General features: G+C 46.9%; 1 protein-coding gene across 5 annotated transcripts in view; it reads right to left on the bottom strand.

The window, feature by feature from the left end:
- Positions 1–2,011: 2,011 nt before the first annotated feature.
- The window catches only part of PDE7A (phosphodiesterase 7A), a 130,905-nt gene continuing 118,071 nt past the window's right edge, over positions 2,012–14,845 (bottom strand). For 3 of the 5 annotated variants that reach the window (XM_034763004.1, XM_034763006.1, XM_034763003.1), the window contains 3 exons: positions 14,264–14,360; positions 11,669–11,749; positions 2,012–3,774 (listed from right to left, as the gene is read on the bottom strand). In XM_034763004.1, the coding sequence (XP_034618895.1) occupies positions 3,563–3,774; positions 11,669–11,749; positions 14,264–14,360 (390 nt within the window). In that variant the 3' untranslated portion in view covers positions 2,012–3,562. Of the gene's footprint in view, positions 3,775–11,403; positions 11,465–11,668; positions 11,750–14,263; positions 14,361–14,845 lie in introns of all 5 variants that reach the window. The other 2 variants (XM_034763005.1, XM_034763007.1) reach the window with 2 other exon arrangements.

The raw sequence follows: 14,845 nt of genomic DNA on the forward strand, positions 1-14,845 counted from the left end.
CATTCTGGAATTGATCAGAAATTCCATTGTGAAAGAAACCTTCCCAATGGAAGTTTCATTTAAAAATACATATCCTCAAAATTTTCATTTAGACAAGTCATCATTTTCCAACTAAAAGCATTTCAAAAAGTTCTTGACCAGCTCTAATTATAACATCCTTTTTAAACATCTCTGGTTTTTAGACAGCACATCACAAAGCAACATGATGAATCAGCCATTATTATGTCTTTCACATTACTCAAATTACAAGAAACAATTAAATATGTCATAAATGATGTGGTGATATATTTTGGTATGTGCCACTGAACTATATTCCATGGCCCAACTTTAACTTGTCTAAAGTACATTCGAAGTTCCTGGTAATTCTTATCTGGATTGTTGTTGAACACAAGCCACAGTTCATTTTGCTTCCCATTTACAAAATGTAAATCAGTGGTCTCCAATCTTTTTATGCCCAAGATCACTTTTTAAATTTAAGGGCAACCCAGGATCTACCCCACCCCTTCCCCAAAGCCCCGCCCCACTCACTCCATCCCCGCCTCTCTCTGTCACTCGCTCTCCCCCACCCTCACTTTCACCGGGCTGGGGTAGGGGTTTGGGAGGAGGTGTGGGCTCTGGGCTGGGGCCGAGGGGTTCGCAGTGTGGGAGGGGGCAGAGGGATGGGGTGCGGGGTGCAAGCTCAGGGAGGGAATTTGGGTGCAGGAGGGGGCTCCGGGCTGAGGCAGAGTGTTGGGGTGCAGGAAGGGGTGCAAGATGTGGGCTCTGGGAGGGAGTTTGGGTGCAGGAGGAGCTCCAGGCTGGGGCAGAGTGTTGGGGTGCAGGAGGGGGTACAGGGTGCTGGCTCTGGGAAGAGGGGTCAGGGCTGGGGGTTGGGGTGCAGGAGGGGGCTTGGGGTGCCGGCTCCAGGAGGGGGCTCAGGGCTGGGAGTTGGGATGCTGTCTCCCGCCGGGCAGCACTTACCTCCGGCGGCTCCCGGTCAGCGGCGCAGCAAGGCTAAGGCAGGCTCTCTGCCTACCCCGGCCCCACACCACTCCCGGAAGGAGCCAACGCGCCACTGCCCCTCTCTACAAGCACTGCCTCCACAGCTCCCATTGGACACAACTCCACGCTTCCGGGAGCGGCGTGGGGCAAGGGCAGGCAGGGAGCCTGTCTTAGCAGCTGCCCCACTGCACCATCGGAGATCGCAATCCACTGCTCGATCCTAGAGGATCGACCAGTTGATGACCACTGCTTTAAATCAACAACATTTTGAGTAGCAACTGGAGAAAATGAGAAAAGTGCGACTAACAAGAAGTTTGTGTGTGTGTGAGAGTGTGTGTGTGTGTGTGTGTGAGAGAAAAAGGGATGGGGGTGGGGTCTATAGTGGGTTTGTTATTTAGACAAAAGGAAATCAATCTTTAACAATTTAGTTAAATGCCATCAGTAGCATGTCCAACATACCTTAGTGGATGATACTGTAACAACCCCTGTAAGAGTGGCGGTGTGGGATCTGGCAGGAGGATCTGTTAAGGCTTTACATTAGAAATGGTGGTTCTAGAATTCAAGACCTGTGCATGTTCTTCCCCAGTCCAAGGGAGCGTACAAATGGACAGGTTTCAGAGTAGCAGCCGTGTTAGTCTGTATCCGCAAAAAGAACAGGAGTACTTGTGGCACCTTAGAGACTAACAAATTTATAAATTTATAAATTTGTTAGTCTCTAAGGTGCCACAAGTACTCCTGTTCTTTTTACAAATGGACAGTGATTTTAGGGAAATTTAACAAAATGTGGAGAATTTGAAGGGATAACAAGCCACTTTTAACCTAGAGGGAGACAAACACACAAGTCAGGATCATTTTTAAGTGAGCTCTAGTTCTAACTGCAGGCAAAAGTTGCAGAAGTGAGTAAGTTTGACAATTTGCGGGACAAACATTTTAAAATACATATAATGGGGTTAAAATAAGGTTTTATAATGGAAGTTAATTGCAAGCTTAACTACTTCTCCATAATAACAGACTCACATGTACAAGAGCATAATGTGAAAAGTTATTTTTTATTCATCAAAAGTTAAGAGCAACAAGCACATATTAAAATGAGTATGGTAAAGCCTTTACAAGTGGCTTTACACTGAAGCTCTCTCCCAAAAATGGCTGTTGCAACAAACTGTAAACAGAATTAATAAACAGTCTTTTACAGAAATAACACGGGAAATACAAATGAACTAAAAGAAAGCACCGGTTTCTCTTAAACTCTATAACAGTTGTGCTTACTGTACTTAAAACAATGTAAAACAGATTACAAAAATGGAATGTTTGAAGTTTAAAATTAGTCCTTAAATTTTATCCTTAAAAACATTTCTCCTTTTCACATCAAAAACCCGTAAATGGGTAATGTTTCAGTAGAGGGAGGAATAAGTAAACAATGCACTTTTTTCAATCAAAAACAAATTTGGTCACTTAGCTTTGTGCATAGTTTAAGGCATCTGTAGCAATTTGTTACAGTTCCCTCCAATGTGGCTGTTCATTACACTGTCACATTCTAAAAGAATAAATAAAAAATGTTGCAGTTGAAACCCTTCCCACTCCCTCCCCACATAACCCCAAACACTCTCACACCCACACGTACATACACACTGCAGCGAAAGGGGCATTTGTACCCTTGTTCGGAAGGACACAGTTCCCATCCCACTTTATTTCAGATTGGCAAATACCCTGAGTTGAATATGGTGTTTATAGACATTATACCTTTTTCTTGCATATGCAGTTCAAATGTACAATAGTGAAAACAACATGCAACATTTTCACTGCAGAATTGCAACACAGTTAGGGACAGTGTTCCCCCCACCCACCCCCTACTCTGCAAATTCAGAAGCATTTTCAAAAACTGCATTCCCATACAGCACTGGAGTAAAGCCTGGCTGTGCTCTATGATGAACGCTCAGTTCCCAGTGCACAAACAAAATAATGACAAATGGAGTCTTTTCTGGCATCCAAAGGAAAAAATGCTGCAGTCTCAAATTTGACCTTTTCTTTTCTTTTTCTAAAAGAAAACCCAAAGTTAGTGGTTCTTTCACAGCCATGCGTAAAGATAAGTCTGGAACCAATAGTTTCAGAGTACATTTGTAAACATCAAGTCTTGCCAGAGGCAGCAGAGGATGGGCACTTCACATTTCCATATTTTAAACAAGGACTGAATGGAAGGTATGCTTTGAACATGTTTATGTAAGACTTGCTAAATCCCAAGAAAATGGAATAGTTCATATCAAGTCTCAGTTCTGAAGACCTTATTTCAAACTTTTTAAAAAAAACCATGTGGCACCTTGTATTGTTCCTTCAAGATTCAGTCACTGCTGTGCTTTGCATATTCAAGGTTCCAAACAAAAGCCAACTGAGGCATATGCATATTGCTCTATGTTCCAATCTTGTAAATAAAAATTGGGTTCAAGTGATCTGTAAAGGAAAACTTGGAAATAAATAATGCTGGCATCATTTACACTGAACCTTGAGCAGTCATAACAAGTTTTTCCTCAAACCCCCTTGTGCAGATACCTACGTAAGAGGCAATTTTGTCATGCAGATTCTGGGGTCAAGACAATCGAGTTTCCTGAGATAATACATCTGAGTCCATTTCCTCAAATGCAGGATCAGTATCATCACCACTGCTCGACTGTTCTCTTTGCAGTCCCTTCCAACTAGCTTTATTCAGTCCCAGATGACCAAGCATCGTCTGTGATAACCTGGTATTTGAAAACCGGGCCCACTCTGAAAATAATGGCTCCACTAAGTAGGTCATAAAACCTTTAAAGAAGAAAGCTTTAGATTAAAAACAGGAAAGAATATGCATTTTTAATGTAAAGGTTTTAAAGGATTTAGGAAGTGCTATAAAAGATTAACAATGCATTAGCAACTCTTCTCCAACTTGTACCTAAAAAGCGTCATCTTTCAATATTTCTAACACTATGACACTTTATTAAAATATAGAAGTGTAATCTATAGAAATGTTACAGGTTTGACAGTCAAAAGGATAGCATAATATCGTATTAAGAAGTAGCTGATGAATCTCATTTGTTCCCTTTTGGGGTAGTGGAGAAATAAAGGGAAAAAACTGTTGGAGAGGAGAAAAAGGAGGAAATCAACCATCAGATTTGAATTAAGCCACATAAACTAGACTAAAAAGCCTGAAAGTCTAACAGACACAAGCTCATATATAATAAATTATCCTACAAACAAGTTGAGTTGTGTTACAAAGAAAATACACATTCAAATTCCCTCGGCATCACTAGACCAGTTAAGTGTATTGAAGTATGACCAGGCAAATTTGTGTCTAATTCAAGGCAACGATCACTAATGGCCTCCACAATTTAAAGGGCTCCCAGTGTTGTGCAGCAAATGAGATAGCTTGAAATAAGCAACTGCCCTATATACACACACACACAACAGTATTTTGTCTATGTCTAAGATTTTTAAGGGTATTCAGGTGCCTAACTCCCATTGATTTCAATGGCTGTGAGATGCCTAAATACCTTTAAAAATCTGGCTCTATATACGCAAACAAAAATTTAAAGATAAGGTTGCCAGAAAAGACGGTTACTCACCGTTGTAACTGTTGTTCTTCGAGATGTGTTGCTCATATCCATTCCATTAGGTGTGCGCGCGCCGCGTGCACGATCGTCGGAAGATTTTTACCCTAGCAACACCGGCGGGTCGGCTGTGGAGCCCCCTAGAGTGGCGCCTTCATGGCGCTGAATATATACCCCAGCCGACCCGGCGCCCCCTCAGTTCCTTCTTGCCGGCTACTCCGACAGCGGGGACGGGGGGCGGGTTTGGAATGGATATGAGCAACACATCTCGAAGAACAACAGTTACAACGGTGAGTAACCGTCTTTTCTTCTTCGAGTGCTTGCTCATATCCATTCCATTAGGTGACTCCCAAGCCCAACTTAGGTGGTGGGGTCGGAGTGAGACATTGCTGTGTGCAAAACCGCTGATCCGAAGGCAGCATCGTCCCTGGACTGCTGCACTAGTGCATAGTGAGCTGTAAACGTGTGGACTGATGACCAAACCGCCGCTCTACAAATGTCCTGTATCGGAACATGTGCCAGGAAAGCAGTCGAGGAGGCTTGGGCCCTCGTGGAGTGAGCGGTGAGGTGTGGTGCTGAGACACCTGCCAGGTCATAGCAAGTCCGGATGCAAGACGTAATCCAGGAGGATAGGCATTGTGAGGAAACCGGTGAGCCTTTCATTCGGTCGGCCACTGCAACGAAGAGTTGCGTCGTCTTTCTAAAGTGCTTTGTGCGGTCAATATAGAAGGCCAGGGCCCTTCGTACGTCCAGGGAATGCAAACGTTGGTCCTGGCGAGTGGCATGTGGTTTGGGATAAAAGACCGGGAGAAATATGTCCTGGTTGATATGAAAAGGAGAAACCACCTTAGGGAGAAAGGCAGGATGTGGACGAAGCTGCACTTTATCCTTATGGAAAACTGTATAGGGGGGCTCGGATGTAAGCGCCCTGAGTTCAGAAACGCGCCTTGCTGAGGTGATGGCTACGAGGAAGGCTGTCTTCCAGGATAGGTACAAAAGTGAAGAGGTGGCTAGTGGTTCGAATGGAGGACCTGTGAGCTTGGAGAGAACCAGGTTGAGGTCCCACGTCGGGACGGGCTGACGATGTTGAGGGTACGTCCGGTCTAAGCCCTTGAGGAATCTAACGACCATCGGGTTAGAGAATACCGAGGACGCGAGTTCCCCTGGGTGAAAGGCCGATATAGCGGCCAGGTGAACTCTAATTGAGGAAATCGCCAACCCCTGTTGTTTTAGGGAGAGGAGATAGTCCAAAATGAGGGGAATGGGTGCCTGCAACGGGGATGTGGCTCGTTGTTCGCACCAACAGGAGAACCGCTTCCATTTGGCCAGGTACGTGGTCCGTGTTGAGGGCTTCCTACTGCTCAGTAGAATCTGTTGCACAGAGTGCGAGCATTGCTGCTCTGCCTGGGTGAACCATGGAGCAGCCACGCCGTGAGGTGGAGTGATTGGAGGTCGGGGTGACGCAACCGGCCGTGGTCCTGAGAGATGAGATCCGGATCCAACGGAAGCGGGATCGGTGTCTGAACCGAGAGCTCCAACAGTGTGGTGTACCAATGTTGTCTCGGCCACGCAGGAGCGATCAGAATTACCCGTGCCTGGTCTCTGCGCAGTTTGAGCAGTACCTTGTGGACCAGAGGAAACGGAGGGAAGGCATAAAACAGGTGGTCTTTCCAGGGAAGCAGAAAGGCGTCCGAGAGGGAGCCCGGAGCTCGACCTTGTAGGGAGCAGAACACGTGGCACTTCCTGTTGTCTCGAGATGCAAACAGGTCTATCTGGGGAAACCCCCACCTCTGGAAGATGGAATGTATGATGTCCGGACGGATAGACCACTCGTGCGTTTGGAAGGACCTGCTGAGCCGGTCCGCTAGAGTGTTCTGGACTCCAGGGAGGAACGATGCCGTGAGATGGATTGAGTGGGCGATGCAGAAGTCCCACAGGCGAATGGCCTCTTGGCATAGAATTGACGAACGTGCTCCTCCTTGTTTGTTGATGTAGAACATGGCCGTGGTGTTGTCGATGAGAACTAACACACAGCGGCCACGTAGGAGACTGAGGAATGCCTGGCACGCCAGGCGTACCGCCATCAGTTCCCGAACATTGATGTGTAGGGCTAACTGGGATGCAGTCCACAGGCCCTGGGTATGGTGTTTGTTGAGATGGGCGCCCCACCCCAGAGATGACGCGTCTGTGACCAGGTGCAGGGAGGGTTGTGGGGCGTGAAATGGCATCCCCTCGCAGACCACATTGTGATCTAGCCACCAGGTGAGGGAGGCCAGGATCGAGTTCGGGACCGTGACCACCATGTTCAGGCTGTCCCGATGTGGACGGTATATTGATGACACCCAAGTTTGAAGCGGGCGAAGTCGAAGTCTGGCATGCCTGGTTACGTACGTGCAGGAAGCCATGTGACCCAGCAGGGTGAGGCACGACCTCACCGTGGTAGTTGGGAAGGCCTTGAGCCCTTGAATGAGGTTCGTGATGGTGCCAAAGCGATTGTCTGGCAGGATGGCTTGTGCACGACTGGAGTCTAGAACTGCGCCGATGAATTCTATTCTCTGGGTAGGTTCTAGAGTGGATTTGTCCTTGTTGAGTAGGATGCCCAACTCGCTGAATGTGTGCACTATTTTGTGGACGTAAGCTTGAACTTGCTCCTTGGTGCGACCGCGCACCAGCCAGTCGTCTAGGTACGGGAACACCTGTATCCCTTGCCGACGAAGGTACGCTGCCACGACCGCCATACATTTCGTGAACACCCTTGGGGCCGAGGATAGGCCGAAGGGAAGTACTGTAAATTGGTAGTGCACCGTGTTTACCACGAATCGCAGGAAACGTCTGTGAGGTGGGTAAATTGAGATATGAAAGTATGCGTCTTTCATGTCGAGGGCGGCGAACCAGTCTCCAGGATCGAGGGAAGGGATGATGGCCCCCAAAGAGACCATGCGGAACTTCAACTTTACTACGAATTTGTTGAGTCCGCGCAAGTCCAAGATGGGCCGCAGACCTCCTTTGGACTTGGGGATCAGGAAGTAACGGGAATAAAATCCCCTGCCCCTTAACTCTATCGGAACCTCCTCTATAGCCCCCATGGCCAGGAGCGTAGAAACCTCCTGCATAAGAAGTTGCTCGTGAGAAGGGTCCCTGAAGAGGGACGGGGAAGGGGGGTGGGAGGGGGGGATAGAAGAAAACTGGATAGCGTATCCCCTCTCCACCGTGCGGAGGACCCAACGGTCCGAAGTTATAAGGGACCAAGCACGGTGGAAGTGGGAGAGGCGATCCCGAAAGGAGGGAGCTGGATCCTGGGGGATGACTGGGGCGCCGTCCTCGACCGCACCTTCAAAAGTTCTGTCTCGGACCTGAAGGTGGTCTTGGTGGCCCTTGGTTTTGACCAGGTTGAGGGCCAGCCCATCTTCTCCTACCACCTCGCCCTCGCCTTCTGGCAGGGTCCTGTCTCTGACGAGGTGGAGGGGGGTAAAACCGTTGAGGCTGGGGCCTAAATGGTCTGCGCTGGGGACCCGCAACATGCATCCCCAAGGAGCGCATGATTGTCCTGGAGTCTTTGAGGCTCTGTAATCGAGAGTCCGTCTTCTCCGAGAACAGCCCCTGTCCTTCAAAGGGCAAATCCTGTAGGGTCTGCTGTAATTCAGGGGGCAAACCCGAAACTTGGAGCCAGGAGGTCCTACGCATAGCGATACCTGTGGCCAGGGTCCTTGCGGCCGAGTCCGCTATGTCCAGGGAGGCCTGTAAGGAGGTCCGAGCCACCTTCTTACCCTCCTCAACCATGGCTCCAAACTCTTCCCTGGACTCTTGGGGAATCAACTCCTTAAACTTCCCCATAGAGTTCCAGGAGTTGAAATTGTAGCGGCTCAGTAGCGCTTGTTGATTCGCCGCTCTAAGTTGTAGCCCTCCGGCTGAGTAAACCTTACGGCCGAACAGATCAAGCCGCTTAGCCTCTTTTGATTTTGGCGCTGCAGCCTGCTGGCCGTGGCGCTCTCGTGCATTCACTGATTCCACCACCAGTGAGCACGGTTGGGGGTGTGTGTACAAATACCCATAGTCTTTAGATGGGACAAAGTATTTCCTTTCCACCCCTCTCGCAGTGGGTGGAATGGAGGCAGGAGTCTGCCATATCGTATCCGCGTTCGTTTGGATCGTGCGGATCAAGGGTAACGCCACCCTCGAAGGGGCATCCGATCCAAGGATGTTCACGATCGGGTCGTGCACCTCCACTATCTCCTCCGTCTGCAGGTCCATGTTACGGGCCATTCTGCGCAGGAGATCTTGATGAGCCCGAAGATCTATCGGAGGGGGACCCGTGCATGAAGTGCCCGCCACTGCCTCATCCGGAGAGGAGGAGGAGGACGCCTCTGGTGGTAGTGAATCCAAGGGGGGGTCCCGGTCCCCCTGGTCTTGGGTCGGAGCATCACCGGCACTTGGGTCCACGGTGTCGGGTGGTGTGGACACAGAAGCCTCTACGCCTCCAGGCGGAGGCCGAGAGATGGTGGATTCTGGGGCCCTTCTGACCGAGTGACCCGAGCGAGAGGTCGATGGTAACGGAGCCCCTTGCTCCTGGTGGTACGCCCACGGGGTCCAAAACGACCAGTGAGATGGTCCATGAGGGTGGTCCTCTGCCCTCTCCTGCCAATGGCCCAAGTCTCGTTCCTCGGCCTGCCCCTGAGGGGGGTATGCCGATCTCGACAGGTCCTCTGAGGATCGAGACGCTGATCTTGACGGCCATGGCGGTGCCGTGAAAGATGGAATGATCCCCGTGGTCTGCGGTGCCGCACGGTGCCGGTCCGGAGATGATCTATCTCTGTGCGGTGCCGGCGATCGGTGCCGGGACCGCGACCGGTGCCGATGACCTCGTCGGTGCCGGGAATCGGATCTGGACCTCGACGAGGACCTAGAGTATGCCCGGTGCCGGGATCGGCCCCTCGGCGTCGAGCGTCGAGCGTGGCGGTGCCGAGAACTATGTCTCGACGTTGACCGGTGCCGACGATCATATCGGTGCCGAGACGTAGAGCGGTGCCGCGAAGAAGATCTTGACCGCGAGTACGACCGGTGCCGAGACGTTCGGTGCCGGGACTGCGAGCGGCGTGGGGACCTGCTTCGGGACCTGGATCGGCGCCGAGGTTCCAGCCCTTGTGATGGAGGGCGCATCAAGGCAGGTTTCCCTCTTGACTGTACCGGGCGAGTCAACGGTGCAGTCGGTGCCGGTGGTTGAGGCGGTGCCGGCTCCGTGAGAGCTATCAAGTCTCTCGCCGCCGCGAAGGTCTCTGGAGTCGACGGGAGACACTGTATCACCGCCGGCCTCGGTGGAGACGCTATTTGCACCGGACTCGACGGCCTCGGCGCCGGAGTCGACGGTGCTGGAGGAGCCTGTTTCCGATGCTCCATCGGCGGACGCGGCTCTACCCCCGGCACTGGGGGAGCCGGTGTCTTCGGCGCGGACGTCCCCGTCTTATGGGCTTTTTTATGCCCTGGGGATAATGACCGGCGCCGCGGCACTTGCTGTGTTTGCGGTGCCGACGAGGTCCGGTGCCGGGGAGGCTTATCTGACGCCACTCGTGTGGTCGTCATAGCCGGTGCCGCCGGGGCACTGCGCACCGAAGTGCTAGGCACCGAAGTCTGGCCCGTGGAAGGAGTGTCCGGGCTAAGTGCCACCTCCATTAAGAGTTGCCTGAGCCGAAAGTCCCGCTCCTTCTTGGTTCTTGGTTTGAAGGCCTTACAGATCTTGCATTTGTCTGTTTGGTGGGACTCTCCCAGGCACTTCAAACAGGAGTCATGAGGGTCGCTCGTTGGCATAGGCTTAGCGCAGGAGGCGCACTGCTTGAAGCCGGGAGCGTTGGGCATGAGCCCGGGCCCGCGGCCGGGGGAGAAAGGGGGAGACGACCCCCTTAACCCCCTGAACTACAATACAACTATAACAACTTTAAAAACTATTTAACTATAAACACTAGAACTACAACTATAACTATAACTCTGAATGATCAAGTAAGCTAGGGAGAGTGGAGAACAGCTACGCCGTGCTCCACAGTTCCAACGACCGTCAGGGGCGGTAAGAAGGAACTGAGGGGGCGCCGGGTCGGCTGGGGTATATATTCAGCGCCATGAAGGCGCCACTCTAGGGGGCTCCACAGCCGACCCGCCGGTGTTGCTAGGGTAAAAATCTTCCGACGATCGTGCACGCGGCGCGCGCACACCTAATGGAATGGATATGAGCAAGCACTCGAAGAAGAACTATACTTTTGCCTTATTTAAAAAAATATATATATATTTTTTAAAAAATCAAAATTATGGTCAGCTATTCAGCAATCTGATTGGTTATAATTGATGTAATTTAGTATAATTTGTGAGAACCAAAGTCACAATTTTTTTTACATTTCCAATTTTATATGAAATAAAAAAATTCAAATTATGACTGAGGTTAAAATTTATTTATCTGCTTAATATAGTAGAACATAATTTTTCATTCATTCCCATTCAATCTATACGAAAAGAAAACTTTTTTTGAAAAAAGTCAATGTTTATTAATGGGAAAATCCTTTCACTTCTGTCCCTGGTATAAATCTAGCCCAGGCTGGCAGTGATCAAAAATAATCTAACAGCTGTCCATTGGCCTACATGAAATTTTTGTGCTTTAAGACTATCTTTAAACCAGTTCCCAGTGAATAGGTGTCCACATTCCAAAAGGCTAAGTCAACTGGCAGCTTCACTAGAGGCACCAAGGACTGAATGGGTAGGTGAATGAAATGTCCTCTAACTCTGGAGTTTGTCATTCCAGGTTAGGATTAAGGCACATTGGAGAAGTAGTATGGGAAAGGCTGCATTGCTGCTGCCTATGCTGTACCTGCTCTATGGATACAGGACTTCAGTCTCCAGGACTATCAATCGAGCACCTTTCACGAGTACTAAATTCAAAGGAAAAATTTTAAAGCAAAGAAAAAAATTGCTCGTGGTGAAGGAGCATTGCCAAATGAACACAAAAAAGAAGACAAATAAAGTGCAAATTTTAAGATTTATAGGCAAAGATAGCTTTCCTTCCTCTAAAAATTGTCATTAAAGGGAACCACTGAAAGATTTTAAACTGTTCATATACATATATTTGTAGTTACCAATCTGGATGTTGGCAATGGTTTCTGACTGTCGATCACACAGTGGACTCACACCCAAGTGATATTTTTTTTCAACATCTCCTAAAGAGAGAACAATTACTTAGAAAAGTAATTTTTAACTGTAAGCATTCTGGAATTGTTAATTCATAATATACACAACCAAATCTGTTTTAGGCAACCATTCAAGGAAGGCAAGTCACCTTGAGAGAATAGATTCTATGTATTACAACTGAATCTTTACTTTTAAAATGCATTCTGCAAAAATATAATCCAATATAAGAGCAGATATAAATATTAGGGCTGTCAATTAATTGCAGTTAACTCGCACAATTCAAAAAAATTAATCACGATTAATTAATTGCAGTTTTAATTGCATTGTTACACAATTGAATACTAAATTTATTAAATATTTTAGATGTTTTTCTACATTTTCAAATAGACTGATTTCAATTACAATACAGCATACAAAGTGTACAGTGCTTTATATAATTTTATTACAAATATTTGCACTGTAAAAATGATAAACAAAATAAATTGTATTTTTCAATTCATCTCATACAAGTACGGTAAGTGCAATCTCTTTATCGTGAAAGCACAAATGTAGATTTTTTTGTGTGTGACATTACTGCACACAAAAACAAAACAATGCAAAACTTTAGAGCAGGGGTCGGCAACCTATGGCACGCATGCAAAAGGCAGCACGTGAGCTGATTTTCAGTGGCACTCACACTGCCTGAGTCCTGGCCACCGGACTAGGGGGCTCTGCATTTTAATGTAATTTTAAATGAAGCTTCTTAAACATTTTAAAAACCTTATTTACTTTACATACAAAAATAGTTTAGTTATATATTATAGAGAGAGACCTTCTAAAAATGTTAAAATGTATTACTGGCAGGCGAAACTTTAAATCAGAGTGAATAAATGAAGACTTAGCACACCACTTCTGAAAGGCTGCTGACCCCTACTTTAGAGCCTACAAGTCCACTCAGTCCTACTTCTTGTTCAGCCAATCACTAAGACAAACAAATTTGTTTACATTTATGGGATATAATGCCTACTTCTTATTTACAATGTCACCTGAAAGTGAGAACAGATGTTCGCATGGCACTTTTGTAGCCGGCATTGCAAGGTATTTATGTGCCAGATATGCTAAATATTCGTATGCCCATTCATGCTTTGGCCACCATTCCAGAGGACATGCTTCCATGCTGATGATGTTTGTTAAAAAAATAATGCGTTAATTAAATTTGTGACTGAACTCCTTGGGGGAGAATTGTATGTCTACCGCTCTATGTTTTACCCACATTCTGCCATATATTTCATGTTATAGCAGTCTCGGATGATGACCCAGCACATGTTGTTCGTTTTAAGAACACTTTCACTGCAGATCTGACAAAACACAAAGAAGGTGCCAATGTGAGATTTTTAAAGATAGCTACAGCACTCGACCCAAGGTTTAAGAATCTGAAGTGCCTTCCAAAATCTGAGAGGGACGGGGCGTACAGCACGCTTTTGAAGTCTTACAAGAGCAACACTCTGATGCGGAAACTACAGAACTCGAACTACCAAAAAATAAAATCAACCTTCTGCTGATGGCATCTGACTGAGATGATGAAAATGAACATGTCAGTCCACTCTGCTTTGGCCTGTTATCGAACAGAACCAGTCATCAGCATGGACACAAGTCCTCTGGAATGGTGGCTGAAGCATGAAGGGACATATAAATCTTTAGCGCATCCGGCACATAAATATCTTGCAACGCCAGCTACAACAGTGCCATGAGAATGCCTGTTCTCACTTTCAGGTGACATTGTAAACAAGGAGCAGGCAGCATTATCTCCTGCAAATGTAAACAAACTTCTTTGTCTGAGTGATTGGCTGAACAAGAAGTAGGACTGAGTCGACTTGTAGGCTCGAAAGTTTTACATTGTTTTATTTTTGAATGCATTTATGTTTTGTACATAATTCTATATTTATAAGTTCAACTTTCCTGATAAAGAGACTGCACAATAGTACTTGTATTAAGGGAATTAAAAATACTATTTCTTTTATTTTTACAGGGCTAATATTTATATTTAAAAATAAATATAAAGTGAGCACTGTACACTTTATATTCTGTGTTGTAATTGATATTAATATATTTGAAAATGTGGAAAACATCCAAAAATATTTATATAAATGGTATTTCATTATTAACAGAGTGATTAATTATGTGATTAATCATGATTAATTTTTTTAATCGCTTGACAGCCCTATATATATATATACACACACACACACACACACACACACACACACACAAAACAGGCAATCCTTCATTTAAAGTATCTTTAATAGTGAGGAATACATTTCAACTAGAATCTGAAACTTTTGGGTGTACTGAGTTAAAGCAGATTCTTCATCAGCTGTTAGTAGAAGCAGCAGCCTCTTTCAAGAATGTAGCCAACAGAAGAAAAGGATTATTTGAATCCTCCTTTAGGCCTAAATTTATAGCTCTTCATCTCACAAAGTCACTATGACTCTCAGATATTCATTTTATGATACATTTACACATTCATTGGTATGAGATTAGACTATTTCTATTCTTTTACTTGCCTTGATGGAAGAATTCCTCTGTTACTTTTTCACTCCATTGCTTGCTCAGTTCCCAGGTCCGGCATGGATTACAAATATCAGCACACTTCAAAGCCATCTAGTGAATTACATATACTGGGTTACACTACTTTCAATTTTTTTCTACATGCAAAAACATGAATACAAAAAAGCAGCATAATTTCTAGAGTCGCTACTACTGTATTCCATAACGTCTCATGCATTTTTCTAATCAGGGTAACAAACCCAACCACTTGCATTTCACTCTAAAATTATATACCATAGTTAAGGCTGCAATTTAGTCACATAGGTCGCCGAAGTCAGAATACGTGAATTCCAGCGTCCTCCGTGACTTCAGCCTGAGATGGTTGGGAGCTGCAGGGTCCCCCGCTGGGGCAGGAAGCTGTGGGGTACCCCTGCCGCCTGTGGTGGCCCCTGCAGCTCCCTCCCGCCGGGGATGGTGGGGAACCCCCTGAGCTCCTGGAGAGCAGCAGTGGGGGACCCCCACGAACTCCCTGCCGCCACCGGGGAAACCCCCGAGCTCTCTGCCACTGGTGGCGGTGGTGGAGGAACCACCTGACGCCC

This window comes from Trachemys scripta, chromosome 2, assembly GCF_013100865.1.
Source record: "Trachemys scripta elegans isolate TJP31775 chromosome 2, CAS_Tse_1.0, whole genome shotgun sequence".
Lineage (NCBI taxonomy): Eukaryota > Metazoa > Chordata > Testudines > Emydidae > Trachemys > Trachemys scripta.